Source organism: Myxocyprinus asiaticus, chromosome 44 (genome assembly GCF_019703515.2).
Source record: "Myxocyprinus asiaticus isolate MX2 ecotype Aquarium Trade chromosome 44, UBuf_Myxa_2, whole genome shotgun sequence".
Lineage (NCBI taxonomy): Eukaryota > Metazoa > Chordata > Actinopteri > Cypriniformes > Catostomidae > Myxocyprinus > Myxocyprinus asiaticus.
This window is the reverse complement of record NC_059387.1, coordinates 26,566,547-26,591,583: the sequence shown is the minus strand read 5'-3', so window position 1 is coordinate 26,591,583 and position 25,037 is coordinate 26,566,547. Positions and strand designations below refer to the sequence as shown.

The following is a 25,037-nucleotide window of genomic DNA, read 5'->3' as shown; positions in this document are numbered from 1 at the left end:
TAGCAGCTTGGTTTAAAAAATGCTATTTTTGCATTGAGGAGGAAGATTTTAGTTATTTTTTGGGTGAACTATCCTTTTAAAAAAGAATGTTAAAACATCAGACTCACTAAGAGACTTGAATTTACCACACAATGACAAGATAATCAGGTTTGACTCTCAAGGTACCATAGCCCTCAAACTGACACTGAAATAGATCACTATTATGCAAATATTTTACATTATTACCATTTTCAAAATTAATAGACTAGGGCCGTAACCACCACAGACATTAAGGTGGAGCATGTCCCCTAAAATATTCATATTAGTGGGTGACCAATATGTTTTGTTATTGTTGTAGTTTTTCCACTGGCCTATTACATTTGTGTCACCTCCAATCCAGAATATCCAGTCAAAGGCTTGTGCAGAACCAGGTATATTTCCGTAGTGTTTTCTATAACAGCAGCTGGTTAGAAAGTGAAGAGGATGGGGGCATTTCTTCATCATTAGCTCTCAGCTGTGCAGCTCTGGATGTGGGAAAGGCTGGAATGTCCTCAGGGTGACAGAGAGAGCTCAGCACCTCCAGGCAACAGATGAGATTAAGCATTTACACCGGCAGGTAATAGTGCAGCGGTCAGCAATCACCTCCAACGCAAACAGGAGACACGAGAGGAGCAAAAATCTAAAACGGAGAATGGTATGTCAAGAAAGACAGAGAGAAGATAAGCAGCTGGATAAATGTCCTCAGGGAATAGAAAAGGTCAATGGGGTCATTCTTGCCTATGTTTAGTCATCATCAGGTACGCTGCAGCTCAAGTATTGTCTGCTGAAGAGGTAAATCAGTTCTAGGAGCCTGAGTATAGAATGTGTCATTATTCATATAACTAGATCAAGAGTTATTGATATTATTAATTCTAATTAATTCTATTAATCCAAAAACTATTTTTGGCATTAGAAACTATTTCTAATCAAACCCTAATGGGTTTTTAGATGTATTGTTAGAGGTATTCTTGAAGTGTATAATTACTGCGCCACTAGCATAATAAATGGAATTGCAAAAATAATAACTGTTTTCGAACAGGTTTCACGAACATTCCCCTGGATGGGATTGGTCGGACAAACAGGTAGCCCTGCCCCAAACTCACACCATTTGTTTAAGCCAATGTTGCTTTGTCAGGCTGGTTGGGATGCTCAATCAAAAGAAGAAAGTCATACAGGTACAGAACAACATTAGGGTTAGAAAATGATGACAGAATTAAAAATTTTGGGCAAACTATCCCTTTAAGTTTGCTATAACAAATTATGTCCATAATATCTGACACATTCCATTAATTCATCCTATTCATCACATATTCCCTACTGAGTGTATTTTTGCATGTTTTTACTCTCTATGTGACCATAAAGTTTGCACACACACACAAAAAAATAAAAGTTTTGTACAATTCAAAGAAAAAGACTACGAAGTTACTCAAGCACAAAACACACAGAGCCTGCAAGGACAGATACATTGGTTTCCACAGAATCCATTCCAAGCACAAAAAGCAAATCTATGGTATGAGATTGGTATCATTGCACTGTCTTTTTTTAAATGCAGTCAGCAGTTCCTGTCAGTCACTGCTGGTGTGGAGTCAGAGGTCCGCTCTACAGGGAGGGCAGTAAAAGAGCTTCCATTCTGCCTCAACAGACTGATGAAACCTGCCACAGAGATTCAGCCCGTCCTGCAGAACACAGTCATCTAATTCAAAACTCAAAAGAGAAGCCATCTACAGTCTGACACCCCTGACTGATCTCCTAATGTCCACTGACAATCCTGTTTTAATAAAGTATGAATGAAGTATGAATGTTTAAAAGGGTCATATCAAAGAAATAAAAATAAAGTAAAAATAAATAATTCAATGGACTATACAAACACAAACTAAAGCTGTATCCCCAATGGAATACTAAACACTTTTTTCTTACTATATAGGAGCATTTTCAGTTTTTCAGCCGACAGAAGTGACATTTTAAATGTACACAATGTGTTGTCGCTAGCTTTAGCGTGTTAGCTAAAACTTAGTCCAACACTTATCTCAAGTAATATATATTCACACAGCATGGGGTGATAGAAAAGCATTCAACTCACATTTGTAATGTGCCATCTTCTCAGAAGTTGAGTTAGTTGCCACATCCACCATTAATTACAACTGTTTTGTAAAGGCCAGCATCGTGGCCAGGTAACCCAGCCTCTTCCACTTCATAGGGTAAGATGTGACCGTTGAATGCATAAAGTGCAACACTGAACACTGTTATTTCAGTTGAAGTACATCATCTGGGTGCAGTTCTCGCGTCTCACGTGCCTATGCAATTACATTACACGCGCATTCCATTACTAACAGGAAGCGATGCGTTATAGTTAAAAAGTACTTAAATGTTGATCTTTTTTCGCACCAAATGCGATCGTTTCTCTTTATAAGACATTAATTTAACCGCTGGAGTCAATTGGATGATGTTTATGCTGACTGCCTGTTCTTTTTGGAGCTTCAAAAGGTCTAATCACCATCCACTTACATTTTAAGGACCTACTGAGCCAAGATATTTTTCTATTTTTCTTAAAATATGTTCAGTAGAAGAAAAAATGTCATACACACCTGGGATATCATGAGGGTGAGTAAACGATGAGAGAATTTTCATTTTTGGGTGAACTAACCCTTTAAGCTGGTGAACAGCATGTTGGTTCACCAACTACACCTGCACCAAACCAACATCAACCAGCCTGAGAATGGAAATTCCTGCTATGGTAAACTGGTTTTTATTTTAGCTTAGGATCAGAAACTAATACAGGTCAGACAAATAGAAAGCTTTGATTCATCAAACTGTGACTAAAAACATGGTTTTTAAAAGCATAGCCGATCTGTTTTTAAACAGGAAGCACATCAGCTTGTGAATCATAATGGTGAAAGGCTGTGGACACTGGGGCCATTTCCCAACCTAATAATGTGTGTAATGCATGTCAGACACGACTGACAAGCCACGCCAAGGTCTGTTTAATGATTAGAGGAGTAAACAGCGGCTGGCAGACGTGGCATGAAATGGTGACCTGTATGTGAGTTAGCAGAGGACAGCAGGGAAGACACTTTTGGGATGCCTCATTAGAAGCACAGACAAAACTCATTCCACACCTGCCATACTGGTGAGTGTGTATGTGTGTAGTCACACAATGGCAGCTCGCACTAAAGCTTCAGTGTAAACCATAAAACCGCACCCATGTTGGATATCAAATCCCAAGAGGGCATGCAATGCAATACAACAACACAACAGCACAAGTCATAATTAGAGAGATTATAATGTGTTGAACTGGAAGACAATGACATCACCTTTGAGATTGTAGTTCATAACAAATCTTTATAATTAAAATGGATTATAGAGACTCATTTCTCAGAACAGCACTGACAAAATGAAAATTATTGCTGGTGTCAAAACCTAGTTGATCAACATTCAAAAATACTGTATAAATAATAAAATTATGCTTGCAAATGCAAAACTCTGCCACAAAGCTATGGTGTTGGCGTGGGTGTTTGCAATGCAGATGTTAAGGTGCTCTGAGTGGTTGGTAGGGCATTGCAAGGGTGTTCTGTGTGCTTACTGGCCAAAAGTTGAATGAGCCCACCCCATACAGTTTATGATATTCTGCTCTCACGATATGGTTTGGAAACCTGCTTCAATATAAGTCTTGGTATATTCTTCTGCAGTTTTATCATCTGCCAGGCGAAACCAAGCCAGGTGATTTTCACGAAATCTGCCTAGAAAAAGTCCTGGTCATATTTAACCCAAATTAATAAAAAAAAAAAAAAAAAAAATGAAATGATATTGTGCACAAAGAAAATTAAGACAATATGATGGCCCCCTCATTTCTATTACTGTAATACATTCTGACATTTATGCTATACCAATAAAAAAGACGTTGTTATACAATGACTTTTTGTCACAAAATATAAATAAAAAATCTTCACAGTCCTTAAAATGGGCTCCATTTTCTATTTGCTAAATATAATTTCTTATTTGTTTCTTTTGATTTTTGGAGTACAATAGGACCAGTACATTTACTTGACAGATTTCATAGGAATCACACATAGACAGCTTGAGATATAATTTCAATTCACTTCAATTTAGTTTAATTTATATAGCAGAGCTATGCACTGAAATTTTACATTTAGGGTTGTGGTTTGTTCAAATCCCTAATCCTTGCAATTGTATACTGATGTTTAAACCACTAATAATTTAACATACAAATGTATATATAAAAACATTTCAAGTTCTGAATGAGTCTCTAAGCAATTAAGCCTATGCATTAACAATACGCGGGGGTCCAATCCAATAAACCTCCTAAATAAGAGTGCACTAGCTTCAAACCCCCAAGAAAGCCTACCATCAGTGATAAGCGTAGTGCTGTTAATGAGGTACGCACAACAGAATTCACACCATCTCAGAAATTTTAAAATATTAAGCTGATAATCAGACCAGCAGAAAAGAGAGCAGAGAGCATGTTAATGAAGGTGAGGGAGTGGGCATCTCAATAACGACAGATCAAAGCTGCCGATGGCTAAAAAGATCTTGTGCACGCAAATCCGTGTAAGCACACGTACACACCAAGAATCTGTTTTAATCATGTCTCATTACCGCACAGAACTTTCCTACATGCAAATATATGAAAACCTCATACAAAAGGGTGGCTGATAAAACACAATCACCTTTGACCACTGATGGATAGGCAGGATATAAGTTGATCCTCTGCCTCTGGTTGAGGTAAAGTCTGAGCCACAACAGCAAGATTTAGACTAATGGATCTCAACTGGTGGGTCACAACCCAAAAATAGGTCCCACTCAGGTCTGTTTTGATAGGATGTGAAAAACAATGCTAAATGCCAATAATAAAATGCAATTAACCATATTATTATAGTTAGGGCAAAGAAGGTTTTAAAAGGGAGGAGAAAACTGTTTCGATATCTTTTGTTGTTGACATCAAAGGCTGTGCATCCCTTCAAGTTCTAGTGTTTTTGCCCCAGATTCATCTGTCACTTGATAATGTGGCCAGTACGAATACAGTATTTAGCCCAGTGTTCCATGTCTTAGGCTGGTAAATACCACTTCTGCTGTTGTTTATACATTTACAATATTGTCAATTTTCCTATTCATCAGTTGGCACGTTAATAATTTAGCATACTGTATTGTTGAACCAGTGCAGTTCATTGTCATTTTAATACATATCAATGTTTGATTTAAGGACATTTCTGGACGATAAACCATTTTGGTACTGTGTTAGGTTGCTACTTGATGTGAAATGTAAAATCTTGGTCCTGAAGCAAAACTAGTTGACAACTACTGATTTAGATAACACAAAGAAACATAACTAATGACATTGAATTACATTTCTCATATGATACTGATGCAGTCGAGTCAAGGTAAACTAAAAAAAATATATTGCAGCAAGTGACCTCTTGAATCGTTTCATTAAGTAGGTTCACGTGGCGTGTAACCTAGCAGAAAGAGCACAGCACTCCAGCCCTGAATAATGGCAGTCATGAGTCTCTGTTCTGAAATGCCACAGACACTGAGACTCGTCCTACCCCATGAGCCGTCTGATCTGCAGCGGTTCGGATGCAGCCGAGGGTGATAAGGTTTAAGGTGCGCCGTTTTGAACAGCAGGAGACAGAAATAGTATTACCTCTCATGTTAACGGTTCTGACTCTTAGTTACAGATAAAATCAGCACTGAGAGTTTGACTTGACTTGCACTCAACTGAATCAATACAGCTCTTCTCTCAGCATAAGATCAGCAAACACAGCTGCTGGACATCTGATCTATCCATAAAAGGCAACTTTTCAAATCATCACCATGCAAAATGTAATTGGGTTTCTAGCAATGTAATGCTAGAAACCCAAAACTGTTTCTAACCCAGATGATTGATAATATATTAAAGCATGGCATCTACTGTATTGAATAGAAGTGCAGTTGCACATACAAGTTAGGAAAACCACTTTCACACTGACCAAATCTGATGTCAAAGATTTTTAAATGTATCTACTGTATGACTATTAAAGAACAAAGTAAATACCAGTCGAGAGCTTGGAACATCCATGTTTAAACCTTTTTCAACCAACAAGAGGGAAAAGTAACAGATTCCCTTGGAAAACAAAACGAAGGCCACAGGTTAGACTAATCAAAAGGCTTCATTAACCCACAATCAAGAGAGATGCAAATGCAGGCTTCTCTCAATGTCAATAGCTAAGGGATGGCAAGAGGGAGAGAGAAAGAACGAGGGAGAAACAGAGCCTTTGAGCGTGCCTGAATGAAACAGAAAAAGGGTTTTTTTCTCATGCTAATTTCTCTGCCAGAGTGGCGGGGAGGGAAACAAAAGCAGATGAGAAACCGTCACTAAATGCAGTAGGAACATGCACAAAGAAGGAGCTAATGAGGGAGACGTTAGCGCTAACTAGCAAAACACAAGGGCAGCGGAAGGCACTTATTAAAACAGAAAATATATTTAGACATTGCAAAAGGTGTCACTGGAATCTACTGTATGCCTTAATTCTACAAATAGTTAAACAACCCCTATATAAGGCCTATACATGATGTGCTCACCTTGCTGGAAGAAAAAAAAAACTTAAACCATCCTTAGATGGTTTGCTAGTCTTAAACTTTATCTTAGCCTGGTCAGTCTGGTCTAGTTTGCTGGTTTTAGAGTTTTGCACAATTGTCAGCTGGCCAGGCTAGGAAACCAGTTTAAATCAGCTAACACCAGTAAACCAGCTTATGCTGGTTTAAACTAGGGATGTGCAAAACTACCAGTTTTCATAATCAGCCAGTCAGTTGGTTGTCTGAACAACTAGTCGGTGTTAAAGCTACACTATGTAACTTTTTTTTTTGTTTTGTTAAAAAAACAACTAAATGTTATTAATGAGAGAGTACAACAAAAATCCATCTTCCAAACCATGTATTTACTTTACACTTTGATAAACCTATAATAATAATTTATATTTTAGAGCTGTCAGGACGGATTTCGCAGGAAATTGCAAACATCATTCGCCCATGCGTGTTCACGTCATATCCGTAGACAGAGAAAATAAGCTCTGGCAACTGTAGCGCGTGTATGGTGTGGGAGCTGAAAGTTTGTGGTCACAATGAACGAGAAAAATTTACCATGGATCATTCAAAACGGCAAACCCTGAACAGAGGAGAGTCTACAAGCAAAAAGGGAAAGCGACAGAGTCCGTAATAAGACCTGAAAGCTTGGCTTTTCAGAGGTGGTGACAACTGAAAGGATTTAAAAGCGATCCAGAGATGGCGTTATTCTTACTCAACAGGTAAGATATTTTATTGATATGGTTTATGTATAGTTGTGTAATCACACACACGTCTATATACTATAATCAGTGCAGAACATTTCACTTGCTAGCACACGTGTGTATTTTTCTTTATAACGGAAATAATTTATATAAATAAATCCTTTAGTCCTAGGCTTGCCAAGGACATGTGAGTCTTGAAATGATGTTGACCACTGGTTAGTAACAATGACAATCTATAAATTAGTTACTACCATGGTCTATTTGGCCAGAATATCCTGCTGTTATAAAAAATGTACAACGTTTGACCTTATCAGACTAGCAATCATTATGTCTAATGTTAACGAACGTTGCCTAACTTTTGTAACATAATTTATTTCAAAATATCAATGTTTCCAATAAGTCAAAACAACAGCATAAGATTTGGCACTTACCTGCTCAGATGACATGTTTTCAGATATCCGTCTTTTCCTTTCTTTCGTTATTTATTTGCCCATTCGCACTGATAAGATGTCCTGTATTCATGTGTACACCGGTACCTCGAACCACATTCATCCGCGCAGAGGAGCAGAGTCGACGCACAAACCAAAACAATGTTCTTCCGCAAGATGCATGCAGTTTTATTTTTTAACCGCTAGAGTGCCAAAAGTGACATAGTGTAGCTTTAAGGAACCCATGTATAATTAAGCTTTGTTATTCGTCTTGTAACGTATTGTTTGCATTAAAAACAGCGTGTAAAAGGACTAAACCTAAAACATTAAAGAGACTAAACTTCTTACAGAGGGTTTTACCATGCTGACTGTTATTCACTGTTAAGCACAGCAAGCTACCATCACACAAAAACGCTCTCCGAGATGTGCTGTCTCTCCGTTAATTTAAGAATGGCATCTCCCATTAAAACCACCACCACTAAAAGTCAACCCTACTAATCGACTAGTCTGTTTTTGAACGACTAGTCGACCACCCTGGCACACCCCTAGTTTAAATTATATATTTTCCAGCAGGGCAGATTTTATATTATATTATGGATCATGATTCTTATGGACATTTGTACAGTGAACACATTTTGTGCAAGTTCGGACATTTTTAGTGATTGAAAATGGAGTGTTGACACGCTTCTGCAAAATTTTCATCTTTTTATATCCAGAGGGGTGTGAATAAACAAACGCTGCACTAAGGTCATCCAAAAACAGAAAATGTGCTGAGGAAGTTAGTCATTTGGACCTTGAATAGAAAGCCAATGTGGTTATTAACATAAAATATGTGCTGATCTGAGTTGATGTGTTTTGGTTGGCCTGAGGACAAAAATCAAACATATGTCGATATGGGAGATTTCTATTATTCTTAAATTCTTACTAGACACAAAATCTCCACTGCAATAAGTTAATGAACACTTCATCAACAGTCACGCACAGATGCAGACTTGCACACAAACACTTATCTACATCCCACTGTACAATCACCTCAGGGATACCACCAGCTGGTTATTGTGGGAAGTGCATACCTCTTGAAACATGACTGCAATTTACACCATAACATAAATCACAACACAGTGTACTGTGAAGTCTAATGATTCGTTTGAATTAAAAAATTATTGTGTGAATCAAGTGTATGTATAAAAAAGCAACACTGCAAAACTAGTCCCAAATATTTTAATTATTTGATTTCCTTTGACAAAGCCCAGCAAAATATATTTTAATTTCGCAAAGTTTTCAGTCAGCCAAAGACATCATGTTGAAACGCTCTACAGATAATCATATCTGATATTCTGCCTAAATGTGAATTTAATCATCCATTGAACATTCCCTTTGACAAGAGCACAATGTGTGGCTTAATCCTAATCTCATAACAATGAGGAGTAAACCCATTTTAATCCAGTGAGGTTAATTTATTGTCTGGATATTTGAGGGCTCTGCATGGAATAAGTCAGCGTGGACCATGTTAGCTAAAATTCTGACATCCCGCATCCTTCATGTGTAAACTCAATACACATGTGTCATGTCAGAATTTTCATTTGAGATTCCTTTAATAATATTATTATTTCTGTTAATGTCTACATAGCATTCTAAACAATAATCATAGAGCTCTATAACCATCAGTGGTCACTTCTTGATGATTGGGGAGTAAAATTACAATATAACCTTAATGACTTCCCTTTACAAAACAACTAACCTCTGACTGATTGCAATTTTAGAACAGAAATTAGATCACTTTTAAAGGTCAAAATATGTGATATTTAGGTTTAGATGTCACTGCTTAGCAATGCTCTCTGGGACCAACTCTCTGATCAATCTTAATTAATTGTTTAATTAAGCAAATGAGCATCTCACTTCCATTTGTCATTGCTCTTGGCAATGCCTGTCCAAGCAATTCTTGGCATTGGTTAAATGCACATCAAACCACGGACGCAAAAGCGCATCCAATACTGCACATACAGTTTGCACTGGTCTGTACAGTCCTAAAAGTACGGACAATTACTTTTAATTCTGCTATAGGCCTACTACTTGGAATATGCAGTGTTGTCTGTTTATGGATACAGCCAGAGGTCTGCACATCTTAGCAAACAGCTTAGAATGTTTTTTACAGAATCAATGACAAACTCCCTAAACTGTTAAACTCAATAATCAGAAATGTTAATACAAATTATTGGATCACTTGTGAAATCTTCCTAATGGTTAAATGATTGTTACTTTTAGACACAAATCCTCAGAAAAAGAATGCTTCATAAGAATCCTGCATTTCAGAGGCGCAGTATATTAATGTTTTCTAACTCTAAGGAATATTCTATCTTTAAAACATTAACTTGTAATGCGATTGCCCCGGAGGGAAAAAATGTGTATGCTTCTTAACATTATCCTTGATTCTTTATCATTCAAAGCCGTAAAGTACACGGAAACCCATGCGCTCTCCGTACGCGCAAACATCAAAAGCGCACGAAAATGACAGCGAATAGTTTATAGCTTACCTTCATTATCCGGATAATTCCTCAAGGCTTGACAAAATACTAATAGGTGAAAAGGAATAAGAAATGAGTAAATCCTAAAGAAAGCCATTTTCAGAAAGCTCTACGCGCCCGCATCCCTGTGCGTAAACTTGGGCTGGTGAGCCGGTGAGAGCGCTGGAGAACTGAGTTGAACTGGAGAGGAATGGGGTAAAGTAACAGCGTGACTGTGCGATGGATCATCCAACACTGGAGTGAGAGCTGCTCGATCCACAACGGGTGGATGAAGGGGGCGTCACGCGTATGCGTGCGTGGTGTCAAGAGCATGAGTGCGTGAAGGCGTGCGCGAGTGCGTGTGTTAGTATGAATAGGGAAGATTTGTTTGGTAGTTTGTAAGTCCATTTTCCTTGCATATGGTCTCTTTTTGGTTTGGACATTAAGATCTGTATAGTGCTTTTATAGAATCTATCTATCTATCTATCTATCTATCTATCTATCTAGGTTATCTATCTACAGTTGAAGTCAGAAGTTTACATACACTTAGGTTGAAGTCATTAAAACTCATTTTTTAACCACTCCACAGATTTCATATTAGCAAACTATAGTTTTGGCAAGTCGTTTAGGACATCTACTTTGTGCATGGCACAAGTAATTTTTCCAAGAATTGTTTACAGACAGATTGTTTCACTTTTAATTGACTATATCACAATTCCAGTGGGTCAGAAGTTTACATACACTAAGTTAACTGTGCCTTTAAGCAGCTTGGAAAATTCCAGAAAATTATGTCAAGCCTTTAGGCAATTAGCCAATTAGCTTCTGATAGGCTAATTGGCTAATTGGAGGTGTACCTGTGGATGTATTTTAAGGCCTACTTTCAAACTCAGTGCCTTTTTGCTTGACATCATGGGAAAATCAAAAGAAATCAGAAGACATCAGAAAAGAAAAATGTGGACCTCCACAAGTCTGGTTTATCCACGGGAGCAATTTCCAAATGCCTGAAGGTACCACGTTCATCTGTACAAACAATAGTAAGCAAGTATAAATACCATGGGACCATGCAGCCATCATACCACTTAGAAAGGAGAAGCATTCTGTCTCCTAGAGATGAATGTAGTTTGGTGTGAAAAGTGCAAATCAATCCCAGAACAACAGCAAAGGACCGTGTGAAGATGCTGAAGGAAACAGGTAGACAAGTATCTATATCCACAGTAAAATGAGTCCTATAATGGCATAACCTGAAAGGCTGCTCACCAAGGAAGAAGCCACTGCTCCAAAACCACCATAAAAAAAGCCAGACTACAGTTTGAAAGTGAAAATGGGGACAAAGATCTTGCTTTATGGAGAAATGTCCTCTGGTCTGATGAAACAAAAATTGAATCGATCGTTATGTTTGGAGGAAAAAGGGTGAGGCTTGCAAGCCAAAGAACACCATCCCAACCATAAAGCATGGGGGTGGCAGCATCATGTTGTGGGGGTGCTTTGCTGCAGGAGGGACTGGTGCACTTCACAAAATAGATGGCATCATGAGGAAGGAAAATTATGTGGATATATTGAAGCAACATCTCAAGACATCAGCCAGAAAGTTAAAGCTTGGTTGCAAATGGGTCTTCCAAATGGACAATGATCCCAAGCATACCTCCAAAGTTGTGGCAAAATGGCTTAAGGACAACAAAGTCAAGGTATTGGAGTGGCCATCACAAAACCTTGACCTCAATAGCTAGAAAATTTGTGGGCAGATCTGAAAAAGCATGTGCGAGCAAGGAGGCCTACAAACATGACTCAGTTACACCAGTTCTGTCTGGAGGAATGGGCCAAAATTCCAGCAACTTATTGTGATAAGCTTGTGGAAGGCTACCCAAAAGACAGACCCAAGTTAAACAAATTAAAGGCAATGCTACCAAATACTAACAAAGTGTATGTCAACTTCTGACCCACTGGGAATGTGATGAAAGAAATAAAAGCTGAGATAAATAATTCTCTCTACTATTATTCTGACATTTTACATTCTTAAAATAAAGTAGTGATCCTAAGACAGGGAGTGTTTTCTACAAATAAATGTCAGAAATTGTGAAAAACTTTTCTTTTTCTCCCAATTTGGAATGCCCAATTCCCAATGTGCTTTTAAGTCCTCGTGGTTGCGTAGTGATTTGCCTCGGTCCAGGTGGCAGAGGACGAATCTCAGTTGCCTCCGCATCTGAGACCGTCAACCCGCGCATCTTATCACGTGGCTTGTTGAGCGCGTTGCCACGGAGACATTAAACTTGAGTCCCGCTTTCATCGATTTGATTGGCTCATATGACATTAACGAGCGGCGTTAGACTAGTGTGCATGCTAACAATTTACCTTTTTTAAACCAGTACGTTTCCTGCAACAACTTAATGACAATTAGCCTAATGGACTGCAACAGCACAGCAACAAAGATATCAGTTATTTGGGGGACAATCTGGCCATATCTGATTATTGGGGGGTTATGTGTTGTTGTGGTTATGGCCTTGTATATAATATATATATATATATATATATATATATATATATATATATATATATATATATATATATATATATATATATATATAAACTCAGCAAAAAAAAGAAACGTCCCTTTTTCAGGACACTGTATTTTAAAGATAATTTTGTAAAAATACAAATAACTTTACAGATCTTTATTGTAAAGGGTTTAAACAATGTTTTCCATGCTTGTTCAATGAACCATAAAGAATTAATGAACATGCACCTGTGGAACGGTCGTTAAGACACTAACAGCTAACAGACAGTAGGCAATTAATGTCACAGTTATAAAAACTTAGGACACTAAAAAGACCTTTCTACCTGCTTATCTGCGTGAATGTGCCTTATGCATGCTGCATGGAGGCATGAGGACTGCAGATGTGGCCAGGGCAATAAATTGCATTGTCTATACTGTGAGATGTCTAAGACAGCGCTACAGGAAGACAGGAAGGACAGCTGATCATCCTCGCAGCGGCAGACCACGTGTAACAACACCTGCACAGGATCGGTACTTCTGAATATCACATCTGCAGGACAGGTACAGGATGGCAACAACAACTGCCCGAGTTACACCAGGAATGCACAATCCCTCCATCAGTGCTCAGACTGTCCGCAATAGGCTGAGAGAGGCTATTATGTTGTAAGGCAGGTCCTTACCAGACATCACCACCAACAGTGTCGCCTATGGGCACAAACCCACCTTCGCTGGACCAGACAGGACTGGCAAAAAGTGCCCTTCACTGATGAGTCGCAGTTTTGTCTCACCAGAGGTGGTGGTCAGACTTGTGTTTATCATTGAAGGAATGAGCGTTACACCGAGGCCTGTACTCAATCGATTTGGAGGTGGAGGGTCCATCATGGTCTGGGGCGGTTTGTCACAGCATCATTGGACTAAGCTTGTTGTCATTGCAGGCAATCTCAATGCTATTTACAGGTAAGACATCCTCCTCCCTCATGTGGTTCCCTTCCTGCAGGCTCATGCTGATATGACCCTCCAGCATGACAATGCTACCAGCCGTAGTGCTCGGTCTGTGCATGATTTCCTGCAAGACAGGAATGTCAGTGTTCTGCCATGGCCAGCGAAGAGCCCGGATCTCAATCCCATTGAGCATGTCTGGGACCTGTTGTATCGGAGGGTGAGGACTAGGGCCATTCCACCCAGAAATGTCTGGGAACTTGCCTTAGTGGAAGAGTGGGGTAACATATCACAGCAAGAACTGGCAAATCTGGTGCAGTCCATGAGGAGGAGATGCACTGCAGTACTTCATGCAGCTGGTGGCCACACCAGATACTGACTGTTACTTTTGATTTGTTTCAGGGACACATTGTTCAGGGACACATTATTCCATTTCTGTTAGTCACATGTCTGTGAAACTTGTTCAGTTTATGTCTTAGTTGTTGAATCTTTTTATGTTCATACAAATATTTACACATGTTAAGTTTGCTGAAAATAAAAGCAGTTGAAAGTGAGAGGACGTTTCTTTTTTGCTGAGTTTCTATATATGTATATATATATATATATATATATATATATATATATTTATATATATAAACCAGCCGTCTGGCACCAACAGTCATCCATGCGATTATCTAATCAGCCAATCATGTGGCAGCAGTGCAGTGCATAAAATCATTCAGATGTGGGTCAGGAGCTTCAGTTTATGTTCAAATTAATGTGATCTCAGTGATTTGGACTGTGGCATGATTGTTGGTGCCAGATGGGCTGGTTTGAGTATTTCTGTAACTGCTGATCTCCTAGGATTTTCACGCACAACAGTCTCTAGAATTTCCAAATGGTGCCAAAAACAAAAAAACATCTAATGAGGGGCAGTTCTGTGGATGGAAATGCCTTGTTGATGAGAGAGGTCAACAGAGAATGGCCAGACTGGTCTGAACTGAAAAAGTCTACAGTAACTCAGATAACTGCTCTGTACAATTGTGGTGAGAAGAATATAACCTCAGAATGCTATTATTATATATATATATATAAAACCTCAGTTCCGAAAAAATAAATGGACAGTATGGAAAAGGAGTGAGTAAATTCCATTCACCCTGTGCTATATTGAACTGCACTGCAATAACACATTATTTAAAGTTTTACCTTGTGATTTTAAATATATATTTTTTTTATTTTATTTTTTAATGCAGATGCTATTTGCACACTGCTGCAAATAATGGTATATGCTATTTACACCCCAGTGCAAATAGTGGCAGATATTATTTGCACCCCAACCCTGGTGAAAATAATGGTAGATATTAACTGCACCCTGGTGCAAATAGTGTCAGATACTATATGCATCCATATTTAATACTAACATACAGTATGGGCATCACTGCAGTGTGTTTATTGTGTTTGTTTAGAGTCCCACAGACGCACTACAATAACCCCTACCCCTAAACCTAACCTTGACCTTACCTTAGAAAAAAAAAAAAAAAAAAACTTGGTTTTACTGGTATTTTTTGTCAATTTACAGTAATCACAAAATTAACCATGGTTACTTTATTACCACCATATTACTGAACTAACACCATGAATAATTGCATTAAAACTAAGGTTTCTGCCAAAAAAATATTGTAATACAGTGATGCAATCTTCACACAGATGATGTCAAGCCATGGAAACGAGTGCAATCGACAGACCCCACCTCCAGATCAAACCATTCTCTGCATTCCTCAGCATTCACTGTGACTTAATCACTGCGATGAAATCAACATTTATATTCATTTTTATCTATTATTATAAGTAGTATTAAAGCAAATATTAAGAGTGGAAACAGGAAATCGGATGGGAAAAATAGTGGGATAAAATGCAGATTTGAACCACGGTCGCTAGGACAACACTTCACATTCACACTTTATATCCCACGCCATTGCAGCAACACCTAATATTTAGTTTGTCGTATATTTCTGTGGTTTCACCAGACTATTGGGGTACAAAGAGCTGCACTGTGTGGCAGATGCTATTTACACCAAGGTGCAAATAGACACTCCGTTTTTGAAACCATTCATTTCAAATCAGATGATTGCAACATGCACCAACAAGTTCATGGCTGCGTAAGCAGAGAGTGCGGGTGCTAGATTGGCCTACCTGCAGTACTGACCTGTCTCCAATTGAGAATGTGTAGCACATTATGAAGTGCAAAAAAAAGGCAACAAAGGCTACGTAACATTGCGGAGCTGAAGACCTTCATAATGGATGAATAGGGGAGAATTCTGTTTACTAACCTTAACAAACATGCGTCTTCGGTGCCCAAACACTTAATACGTGTTGAAGAAATGGTGATTTTACACAGTGGTAAACACTCAACTCTCCTAATATTTTTGGATCATGTTGCAATCATCTGATTTAAAATGAGTGTATATTTTCAACAAAAATACATTCACAAGGTAAAACATCAAATAATGTGTTGTTGCAGTGCTTTGAATATAGCACAGGGTGAATAGAATTTACAAATCGCTCCTTGTTGTTTTTATAAGAATTTTCCATTCTGTCCTGACATTTTCAGAATTGGGAATGTATATATACTGTATAACCAGAAGGTTGTTGGTTTGAGCCCTGTAAGGAGCTAGCTCTTAACCCCAGGCTGGTTAAGATGGATTGTCCTTGTAGTAAGTGTTTTATATGGTGCTTTTAATAAAAGTGACTACTAAACAACTACCTCCTTGCTTCTTTACATAACAAAAACAAATATCTGGTTCCATTGTGCTGCACTGTGGTGGCTGTTGTCTTTCTCAATGTGTGTTTAGAGTGCCAGTCACTTGAATGTTTTGTCCTACTATTTGCAATTTTCTGCACTTTAATGGCCTTAAATTACATACTTATGGGCAGCTATATCAGGGAGGTGGGTTTAGGTCAAACCCACGTGCGGCCACGTGATGCCATGTTCACTTCTCCATTCCAGACAGGAAAAGTCATTTCACAGCCATGGAGATGCAAACTGAACATACACAACAAGCCCCTATAGACAAAACCTTCAGTGTCTGGTATTTAAAGATGAAGGTTAAAACAATACTCTTACTGCTCTTAGAAAAAGGCCACCATTTTTCCCTCTGCCAGCTGGTCTCTCCCACGCAGGAGCCCTGTCACCTACCAAAAAAATGACATCACATTTCACGTGTCTGAATGTGTTGGCAGGGAGTGTAAATGAGATATCTATACTGCGTAAGCCTCCTCCAACAATGCCTGACAGATAATCAGGCACCATGCCCGGGGTGTTTGGAGGAGTGTGAGGGATATTTATGATGGCTCAGACAAGCCTGTACACACCAGAACTGAAATATAAATGAAGTGAGGTTTCTGTCACTGTCTTTCTGTCTGCATTTCTCTTTCTGTCTATCGCACTGTTACTGACAGGCAGGGTGCCTGGAGAGAACGTGTGCCTGCTCTGCTCATGCATCAAACAGTATAAATAAGACAAAATGAAGCATAAAATGCTAAATTTGAATGCACTTGTGAGCTTTAAACAAACAGAAAACTCTCCTGCACCCTTTAAGCAATAGTTAGTTGCACTTACAGATCCACATCATATTCCATCAAAAATCTTTGTTTGTGTTCCGCAGAAGAGAGAAAATCATATGAGTTTGAGACAGCAAAAGGGTGAGTAGATGATGAGACAATTATCATTTTTCAGTGAACTATTCCTTTAATGGACAAGAGCAGCTATAAAAAGAACATTCTGCAAAATAATGTCTTCATTTGCATTCCACTAAATAAATTTGTATTAGTTATTTTCCTTCTACCTGTACATTCAATGCCAGCACTCCTTTTTCTTAAATATCTAAAGGGCCTATTGAATTTTTAAAATGAACCCCTTTAACCCTTCTTTCTGCTGCATGCATCCTGCACGCCTGGGTCGCGAGCTGTTTTCACGTTGTGCTGAGGTTTGGTCACTTCGGTCTGAGGTTTCGGGTTTGTGTGTGGCCGAACTCTCGCACAGGTGTCCTGTCTTGTTTTTGTCGCCTGTTGCGTGCATCATGTGGCTTTTGCCTCACGATGTTCGCTCAGGTTTTGTTTAGTGTGAGAATACGTGGCATCGCTTTGTTTGGTGTTGCTACGCATTCCCTGTTTGTCGGTTAGCATGAGCGTATATTGCCTTATTGTCTTGGCGATGTGCACTCATGCCATTCGGGTGTTTTGTGTCTTGTGAGAGCATGTGGCTTTGTTTTGTTTCTGCATTGGCTCATGTCTCTGTCTTACTTCATACCCCACCTCCTTGTTTGCCCATTATTAGTTTATTAGTCACACCTGCCCTGTCTTGTTAACCTGTTGATTTCTCTCCCTATTTTAGTCTCCTCGTGGTTGCTGTCTAGTGCTAGTTCATCTTGTGTTTCCAGACGGTCTTGTATGTTCGAGTCGGTCCTGTCTGTTGTTTGTTTTGTATTTATGCTATTCCCCTGTTCCTGCTTGGTCCGGTTCGTCCTGGTTCCTCGTTACCCTCTGCCCCAGCCTTGGATTAACTTTTTCCCCCTATGGAGCAGTTTATGTTTGTTTTTTCCCCCTTGTGGGAGTTTTGGTTTATTTTTTTATTTATTTTGCATTAATAAATTCCCCGTTCATTTTCAACTCTGCGTTTGGGTCCTGAACCTCATTATTCTCTGCACATCCTTGACACCACAGTATCTCAGACTGCACCACATCCCCAACATAACCCCACTTCATTATTCAGCATGATGAAATTAGAATCTGTACCCATCAGCCTATGAATCCAAAAGCAGGGGTGCATCTGAGATCTCCCTGCTCACTCTCATTAATCAAGAGGGTTGGACTTTGACAGCTGTAACAGGGCTGACAAATACATATCAACCTTCAACCTAAGGCCTCCCGTTGGCTAATGCAGATATCCTGAGCCTAATAAGGATGGCTGGCTAGCTCCAGAGGCCAGACAAAGCACGAACAATCATGTCAGCTGCAGCCGAGAGCCACATGCTTTTATATTTGTCTATCACGAATGTGTAAACATGGTGGATGGGGATAGAAAGGGAGGGTGGTTAACAGTGGAGCTCTTGAACTTTGAGCAGGGGCCCCTCTGGATCCCTAGAACCCTGCTGCTGCATATGGGAAGAGCATTGAATATAGAGGGGGGAAAAAATCTGAATTTGTTGCAGCGGACTAATTGTGTTGAATAAGTTCTTCTAAAATTCTTTATCCTCCTCTTGGTACCCCATGCTGCTTGGACTATGTGTTGAATTCAGTCACGTTTTTAATAATCGTAAAATGGTTTTGGTAAATAACTAGTTGCCAAAAGTAGAGCTTGTTGTTAACACTGTTAATCAACTGAGGAAAAATTTCCAAATTATAACAAAAGTTTAATTCGTGGTGCTTGCTTACGCAAAAAACACTATTACTATTGTTTGTACTTAGTGTTAGGTATTTGAACAAAACCCTAACACTAAGTATTAAACTTTGGTGCGCAACTCATCCCGCACCGTTTGTGCTACTGACATGGATGATAGCTCAAATTATACAAGTTGTTGTGAGAGTCATGCTATTAAATTTCAAACTGATCAGACTTACAATGTTTGCCTGGTGGATGTTAAACAGCTGAAAAAATCCAGAAGACTTGGCCCAATAAGCAACCATCTAGAAACTACTTAAAACACTTTAACAACTACCCAGAACACCCCAGCAACCACATAGCAACATGCTAAAAACCACTCAGAACACCCTAGCTACCACTCAGAGAGGCCAAGCAACCAACGTCCAACAATCGCATAGCAATGCGCTAAACACTCAGAACGCTCTAGCAACCACTCAGAATGGCGTAGCAACCACATAGCAACCACATAGCAACATGCTCAAAACCACTAAGAATGCCTTATCAACTGCACAGCAATGTGCTAAAAACCACTCAGAAAACCCTAGCAACCACTCAGAATGGCATAGCAACCACATAGCATAATGCTAAAAACCACACAGAATGCAATATGCTAACTCAGAACACTCTAGCAACCACTCAGAATGCAATATACTAACTCAGAATACTCTTCTACCACTGAGAACGTCCTTGCAACTGCACTGCAACATGGTAAAAACCACTTGAAACACCCTAGTATACTCTCAGAACATCATAGCAACCACATTGCAAGTGCTCAAAACCACTCAGAACACCTTATCAACTGCATAGCAACATGCTAAAAACCACTCAGAACGTCCTAGCAACCACTCAGAATACCCTAGCAACCGCAGAGCACCACTCACATTTTCTAAAGAAAATGTTCAAATCTTGTTAAAACTTTCCGTGAGGGATACTAGTGTAGCTTTAATTATTGGTCTTGTTAAAGAGCCACAAAAATAGAGAAACAAAATTCTTTATCCCCAGACTGCACTTACACCTCCTGTCTTTTTCTCTTGCAGTCACATTGTAACAAGAGAGTGGGCCGCCCATTCAAAAAGCTATACAAGATCAACAATCCTTCACCGTGCCAAAGTAATCAAACAAACAGAGCCGCTGAACTTTAGTCAGGAGAGTGGCCTTGAATTCTCAGTGTTTGGCCATTCAGAGCAATTCATTCAGCTTTTCTGTTGCGACAGACTCTAAACTGGTCGTCAATGAGCTCAAGAGGTTTTAAACTCAGTAGTGTTGAAGTTCTTTTACTAGAAGTAGCTTAGTGCATGTTCAGTGCAAGAAAAACCTTTCTAACTTTCAGTAGCCTGCAAAAGGCAGACAGGAACCCCCTTCTATTTCCCTGAAACAAACACTTTTATAGAACTGCACAAAACCAAACAAAAACAAAAGAGCTCTTTTGTGCTGGCTTGCAGTGCATCAGGGACCGCACGCTGTCTGATTGACGGGGGTCCAGGCTCCACCCACCAGAGGTGAGCAGGAGTGTGGGAAGAGGCAAGTGCACAATGCCTACTCTCCAGAGGGGCGGGAGGGACCTAAGACCCATCCTCCGCTCCATGGCAGACAGGGCAAGGCTCTCTTTCAGTAGACGGAGCCCTAGGGTCAGTGTATGGGGCCCTGCAGAAGCAGATTGCTGCAGAGTGGCATGGCACTCGATTAACCTGTTCCAGACGGCTCCGTTCTGCAGGCACCACACAACAAAGTCTTAGCGGTCTGGAAGTTCAGTCTAAGAATTTTTTAGATGCCAAGTTTAAAGAATAAGTTCAAAAACTGATATAGAAATATACTTTTTGATAAATGAGTGAGTTTCAAATATATATACGTATATAGCTTAACTGTCTGTCATTCTTGCTTTCATCCCAGCTAACAAACAAAACTAGATTGAAAAATGTTCTAAAAATAATTTTCTAAAAAACTTGTGGTACTTGACTGTGCAAAAGTTGTCGACATGATGCAAGGGTGTTGTGGGTGTTTGCCAGGCTACTGCTATGCAGTTGCTAAGGTGTTTGGAGTGTTTTTTTCCTTTCCTTTCCTTTCCTTTCTTTTCCTTTCCTTTCCTTTCCTTTTTTTTTTTTTTTTTTTGCTTGTTCCAATGCAGTTTTTATGGTGTCCTGAGTGGTTGCTAAAGGATTACTAGGTGGTTGCAAGGGTGTTCTTGGTGGTTTATGTTTATGTAATCGATGACAGGCCATTGAATTATTAAAAAATAATGCACACCCAAGGTGGAAATGTGGTCTCAATGCGCAGCAGTTATTTTTCAATAATGCAATGGGCCGGAGTCAATTATTCCGCTTTTACCATGGTTACCACACCTTAAGACATAGCTCAGGGTTTTATCTCAAGACAATTTCTGGTTCCCTATCTGTCACTCACTCGACGTTGTGTCGATGTAGTGACACTAGGGGTCACTCTTGGGAGCCCCAAATTTCATTGGGAGGCCAATGAAAATTGGCAAGTGGAATTTGCATGCCACTCCCCCGGACATACGGGTATAAAAGGAGCTGGCGTGCAACCACTCATTCAGATTTTCTCTTCGGAGCCGAGCGGTGTTGATGTATTCAACTGCCAATCCATTTGCCTCTGTAAGAAAACAAACTGTCTCACGCGGCTGTTGGATTCTACGGCACATCACAGCGGTTTCTCCCCTCTCGAACAGATAAGTGCAGAGAACGCCCCTGGGCGCTTCGGCAGTGCGCGCTGAGCTAAAAGAGCATATATTTTCTCTAAAAGAGTATATATCCTCTAAAAGAGTGGGCACTGACAGAAAGTGTCTTTTTAAAGATGACTTTCCGGTTATGTGCAGTTCCTGGTTGCGGTCGTTATCTCTCCGCTTCTGACGGTCACGATCGCTGCCTTACGTGTCTGGGCTCCAGACACGCTGAGACAGCATTTGTAGATGGTTCATACCCGCACTGCAAAAGCATGACCATGGCCATGTTGCGATCGCAGCTTTCCTTCCTCAGAGGGAAAGCCACTCCAGCCGCTCCCCACCACAGTTCTTCTGCCCGCAGGCACAAGACCACGACGGTTAGCGCTGGGGGCGATTTGGGAACTTTAATGGAAGTAACTCCGCCGGGTGAATCCCCACAGACCTCCCATTCCCTAGCATGCTCGTGCGCCCCGGTTGAGTTCTGGGATGAGTCAGGCAGCCTGCCTCAGAGCAGGTTCGACATCTTATTCTCAAAAATCACAGGACTTAATGACTACAGACTTGTCGCCCTGACGTCTGTGGTCATGAAATCATTTGAGAGACTGGTGTTGGCCCACCTGAAGAACATCACTGGACCCTTTTTAGATCCCCTTCAATTTGCTTATCGAGCAAACAGGTCTGTGGATGATGCAGTCAACATAGGATTGCATCATATCCTGCAACATCTGGACAGACCAGGGACATATGCAAGGATCCTTTTTGTGGACTACAGTTCAGCTTTCAACACCATCATCCCAGCTATACTCCAGAATAAATTACACCAACTCTCTGTTCCCATGTCTATCTGTCAGTGGATTACCAGCTATTACCGGGTATAATCAGCACTGGTGCCCCCCAGGGATGTGTGCTCTCCCCACTACTCTTCTCCCTCTACACCAATGACTGCATCGCCAAGGACCCCTCTGTCAAGCTCCTGAAGTTTGCAGACGACACCACTGTCATCGGCCTCATCCGAGATGACGATGAGTCTGCATACAGAAGGGAGGTTAAACAGCTGGCTGTCTGGTGCAGTCAAAACAACCTTGAGCTGAACACGCTCAAAACGGTGGAGATCATTGTGGAGTTTAGGAGAAACACCCCAAAACTGACCCCCCTCACCATTCTAAACAGCACTGTGGCAGCAGTGGAGTCATTCAGGTTCCTGGGCACTACCATCTCACAGTACCTGAAGTGGGAGACCCACATTGACTCCATTGTGAAAAATGCCCAGCAGAGGGTGTACTTCCTTCGCCAGCTGAGGAAATTCAACCTGCCACAGGCGCTGCTGATACAGTTTTACTCAGCAGTCATTGAGTCTGTCCTCTGCACTTCAATAACTGTCTGGTTTGGTTCAGCTACGAAATCAGACATCCGAAGACTACAAAGGACAGTTCAGAATGCTGAGAGGATTATTGGTTGCCCCCTGCCCCACCCCCCCAAGAACTATACACTTCCAGATTGAGGAAAAAGGCTGGAAAAATCACTCTGGACCCCACTCACCCTGCCCACTACCTTTTTGAACTGTTGCCTTCTGGCCGACGCTTCAGAGCTCTGAGCACCAGAACCGTCAGGCACAGGAACAGGAACAGTTTTTTCCCTCAGGCTATCCATCTCATGAACAGTAAAATTGCCCCATTGACATGTGCAATACACGGTTTAGTCTTTTTTATATTTATCCAACACATCCAACCTCTTCTGCCATTTCATTCCTCTGAAAAAAAAAAACATTTGCACTGTACATAACAGATTTGTATTTGCACTACCCATGTGTGTGTGTATGTATGTATGTATGTGTGTGTCTGTACGTATGTGTATAATTAGTTTTATTTTTTATTTTTTATTATTATCTATGTCTTGCTGCTGTTTTTGTATTGTTTTTGTATTGTTGTACACTGGAAGCTCCTGTCACCAAGACAAATTCCTTGTATGTGTAAGCATACTTGGCAATAAAGCTGATTCTGATTCTGATTCTGATTCATTCGGCCCTCAGGAAGAGGATGAGATCTCGATAGAAGCATCAGAGAGCAGGCTGCTTCAGTGCGATGCGGAGGACTCGGCTGGGCTTCCGCCTTCGGGTGTGGTCGCCCAGTCTGAGGCTGACGCCGAGCTGACGGCCATGCTTGCCCGGGCTGCCGCGTGCGTTGGGCTGGAGTGGAACTCTCCACCCTGCCCTGAACCCTTACGGCTTTATGATTGGTTCCTGGGATCGGAGCGCAGCTCACGGCCATGCTCCGCCCCGATGCCTTTCTTCCCGGAAGTGCATGAAGAACTCGCAAAGTCATGGTGGGCACCTTTCACTGCCCAGACCGGGCTTTCGAGTTCTGCTGCTCTCACCACCCTCGACGCCGGGGTGGCCAGGGGCTACACCCCGCCCTTGAATGGGGGGGGGGGGGGCTGTCCCCCTCCACCTTGAAGGTGTATGTAGCCGCTATAATGGCACACCACGATGCAGTGAACGGTAAGTATTTAGAGAAGCACGACCTGATCATCAGGTTCCTTAGAGGTGCCAGGAGGTTGAATCCTCCTAAGCCGCACCTCATTCCCTCGTGGGACCTCTCTGTGGTCCTGCTGGGCCTACAGGGAGCCCCTTTCGAGCACTTAGAGTCAGTTGAGCTGAAAGCCCTCTCCTTGAAGACAACCCTCCTGACTGCGCTCACCTCCATCAAGAGGGTTGGGGACCTGCAAGCATTTTCTGTCAGCGATACGTGCCTAGAGTTCAGTCTGGCGTACTCTCATGTGATCCTGAGACCCCGGCCGGGCTATGTGCCCAAGGTTCCCAATATCCCTTTGAAAGATCAGGTGGTGAACCTACAAGTGCTGCCCCAGGAGGACGCAGACCCAGCCTTGTCATTGCTGTGTCCGGTACGTGCTTTGCGTATCTATTTGAACCGCATGGAGAGCTTTAGATGCTCCGAGCAGCTCTTTGTCTGTTTTGGGGGACAGCAGAAGGGGAATGCTGTCTCCAAACAGAGGATTGCCCACTGGATGTATAAATGTTGCGTACGCACAAAATGGGCACTGAAATGTGCGTAAGCAATTTCCCTTGAACATATCGTGATTTATAAAAAAAAAAACTTCGGACACTCTTGATTGTGCGTACGCACTCTTCTACTGGTGTGTGTGAATTTGCGACTCCAGCTGGACAAATAGTGAACTGAACAGACTGATTATAAACTCTGATTTTCATTTAATTCACATTTAGAATAAAAAAAACTATGTAGTTAAGCGCTTGAAACAGAAGTAATCTTTAAGCCAATAGA

At 40.8% G+C, this 25,037-nt stretch overlaps 1 protein-coding gene across 1 annotated transcript in view; it reads right to left on the bottom strand.

The window, feature by feature from the left end:
• Window positions 1-10,437, bottom strand: part of LOC127434605 (ephrin type-A receptor 3-like) — an 85,511-nt gene extending 75,074 nt beyond the window's left edge. Inside the window, exon 1 of the mRNA XM_051687445.1 lies at window positions 10,261-10,437. Within this exon, the coding sequence (XP_051543405.1) occupies window positions 10,261-10,348 (88 nt within the window). The 5' untranslated portion in view covers window positions 10,349-10,437. The remainder of the gene's footprint in view (window positions 1-10,260) is intronic.
• Window positions 10,438-25,037: the final 14,600 nt, after the last annotated feature.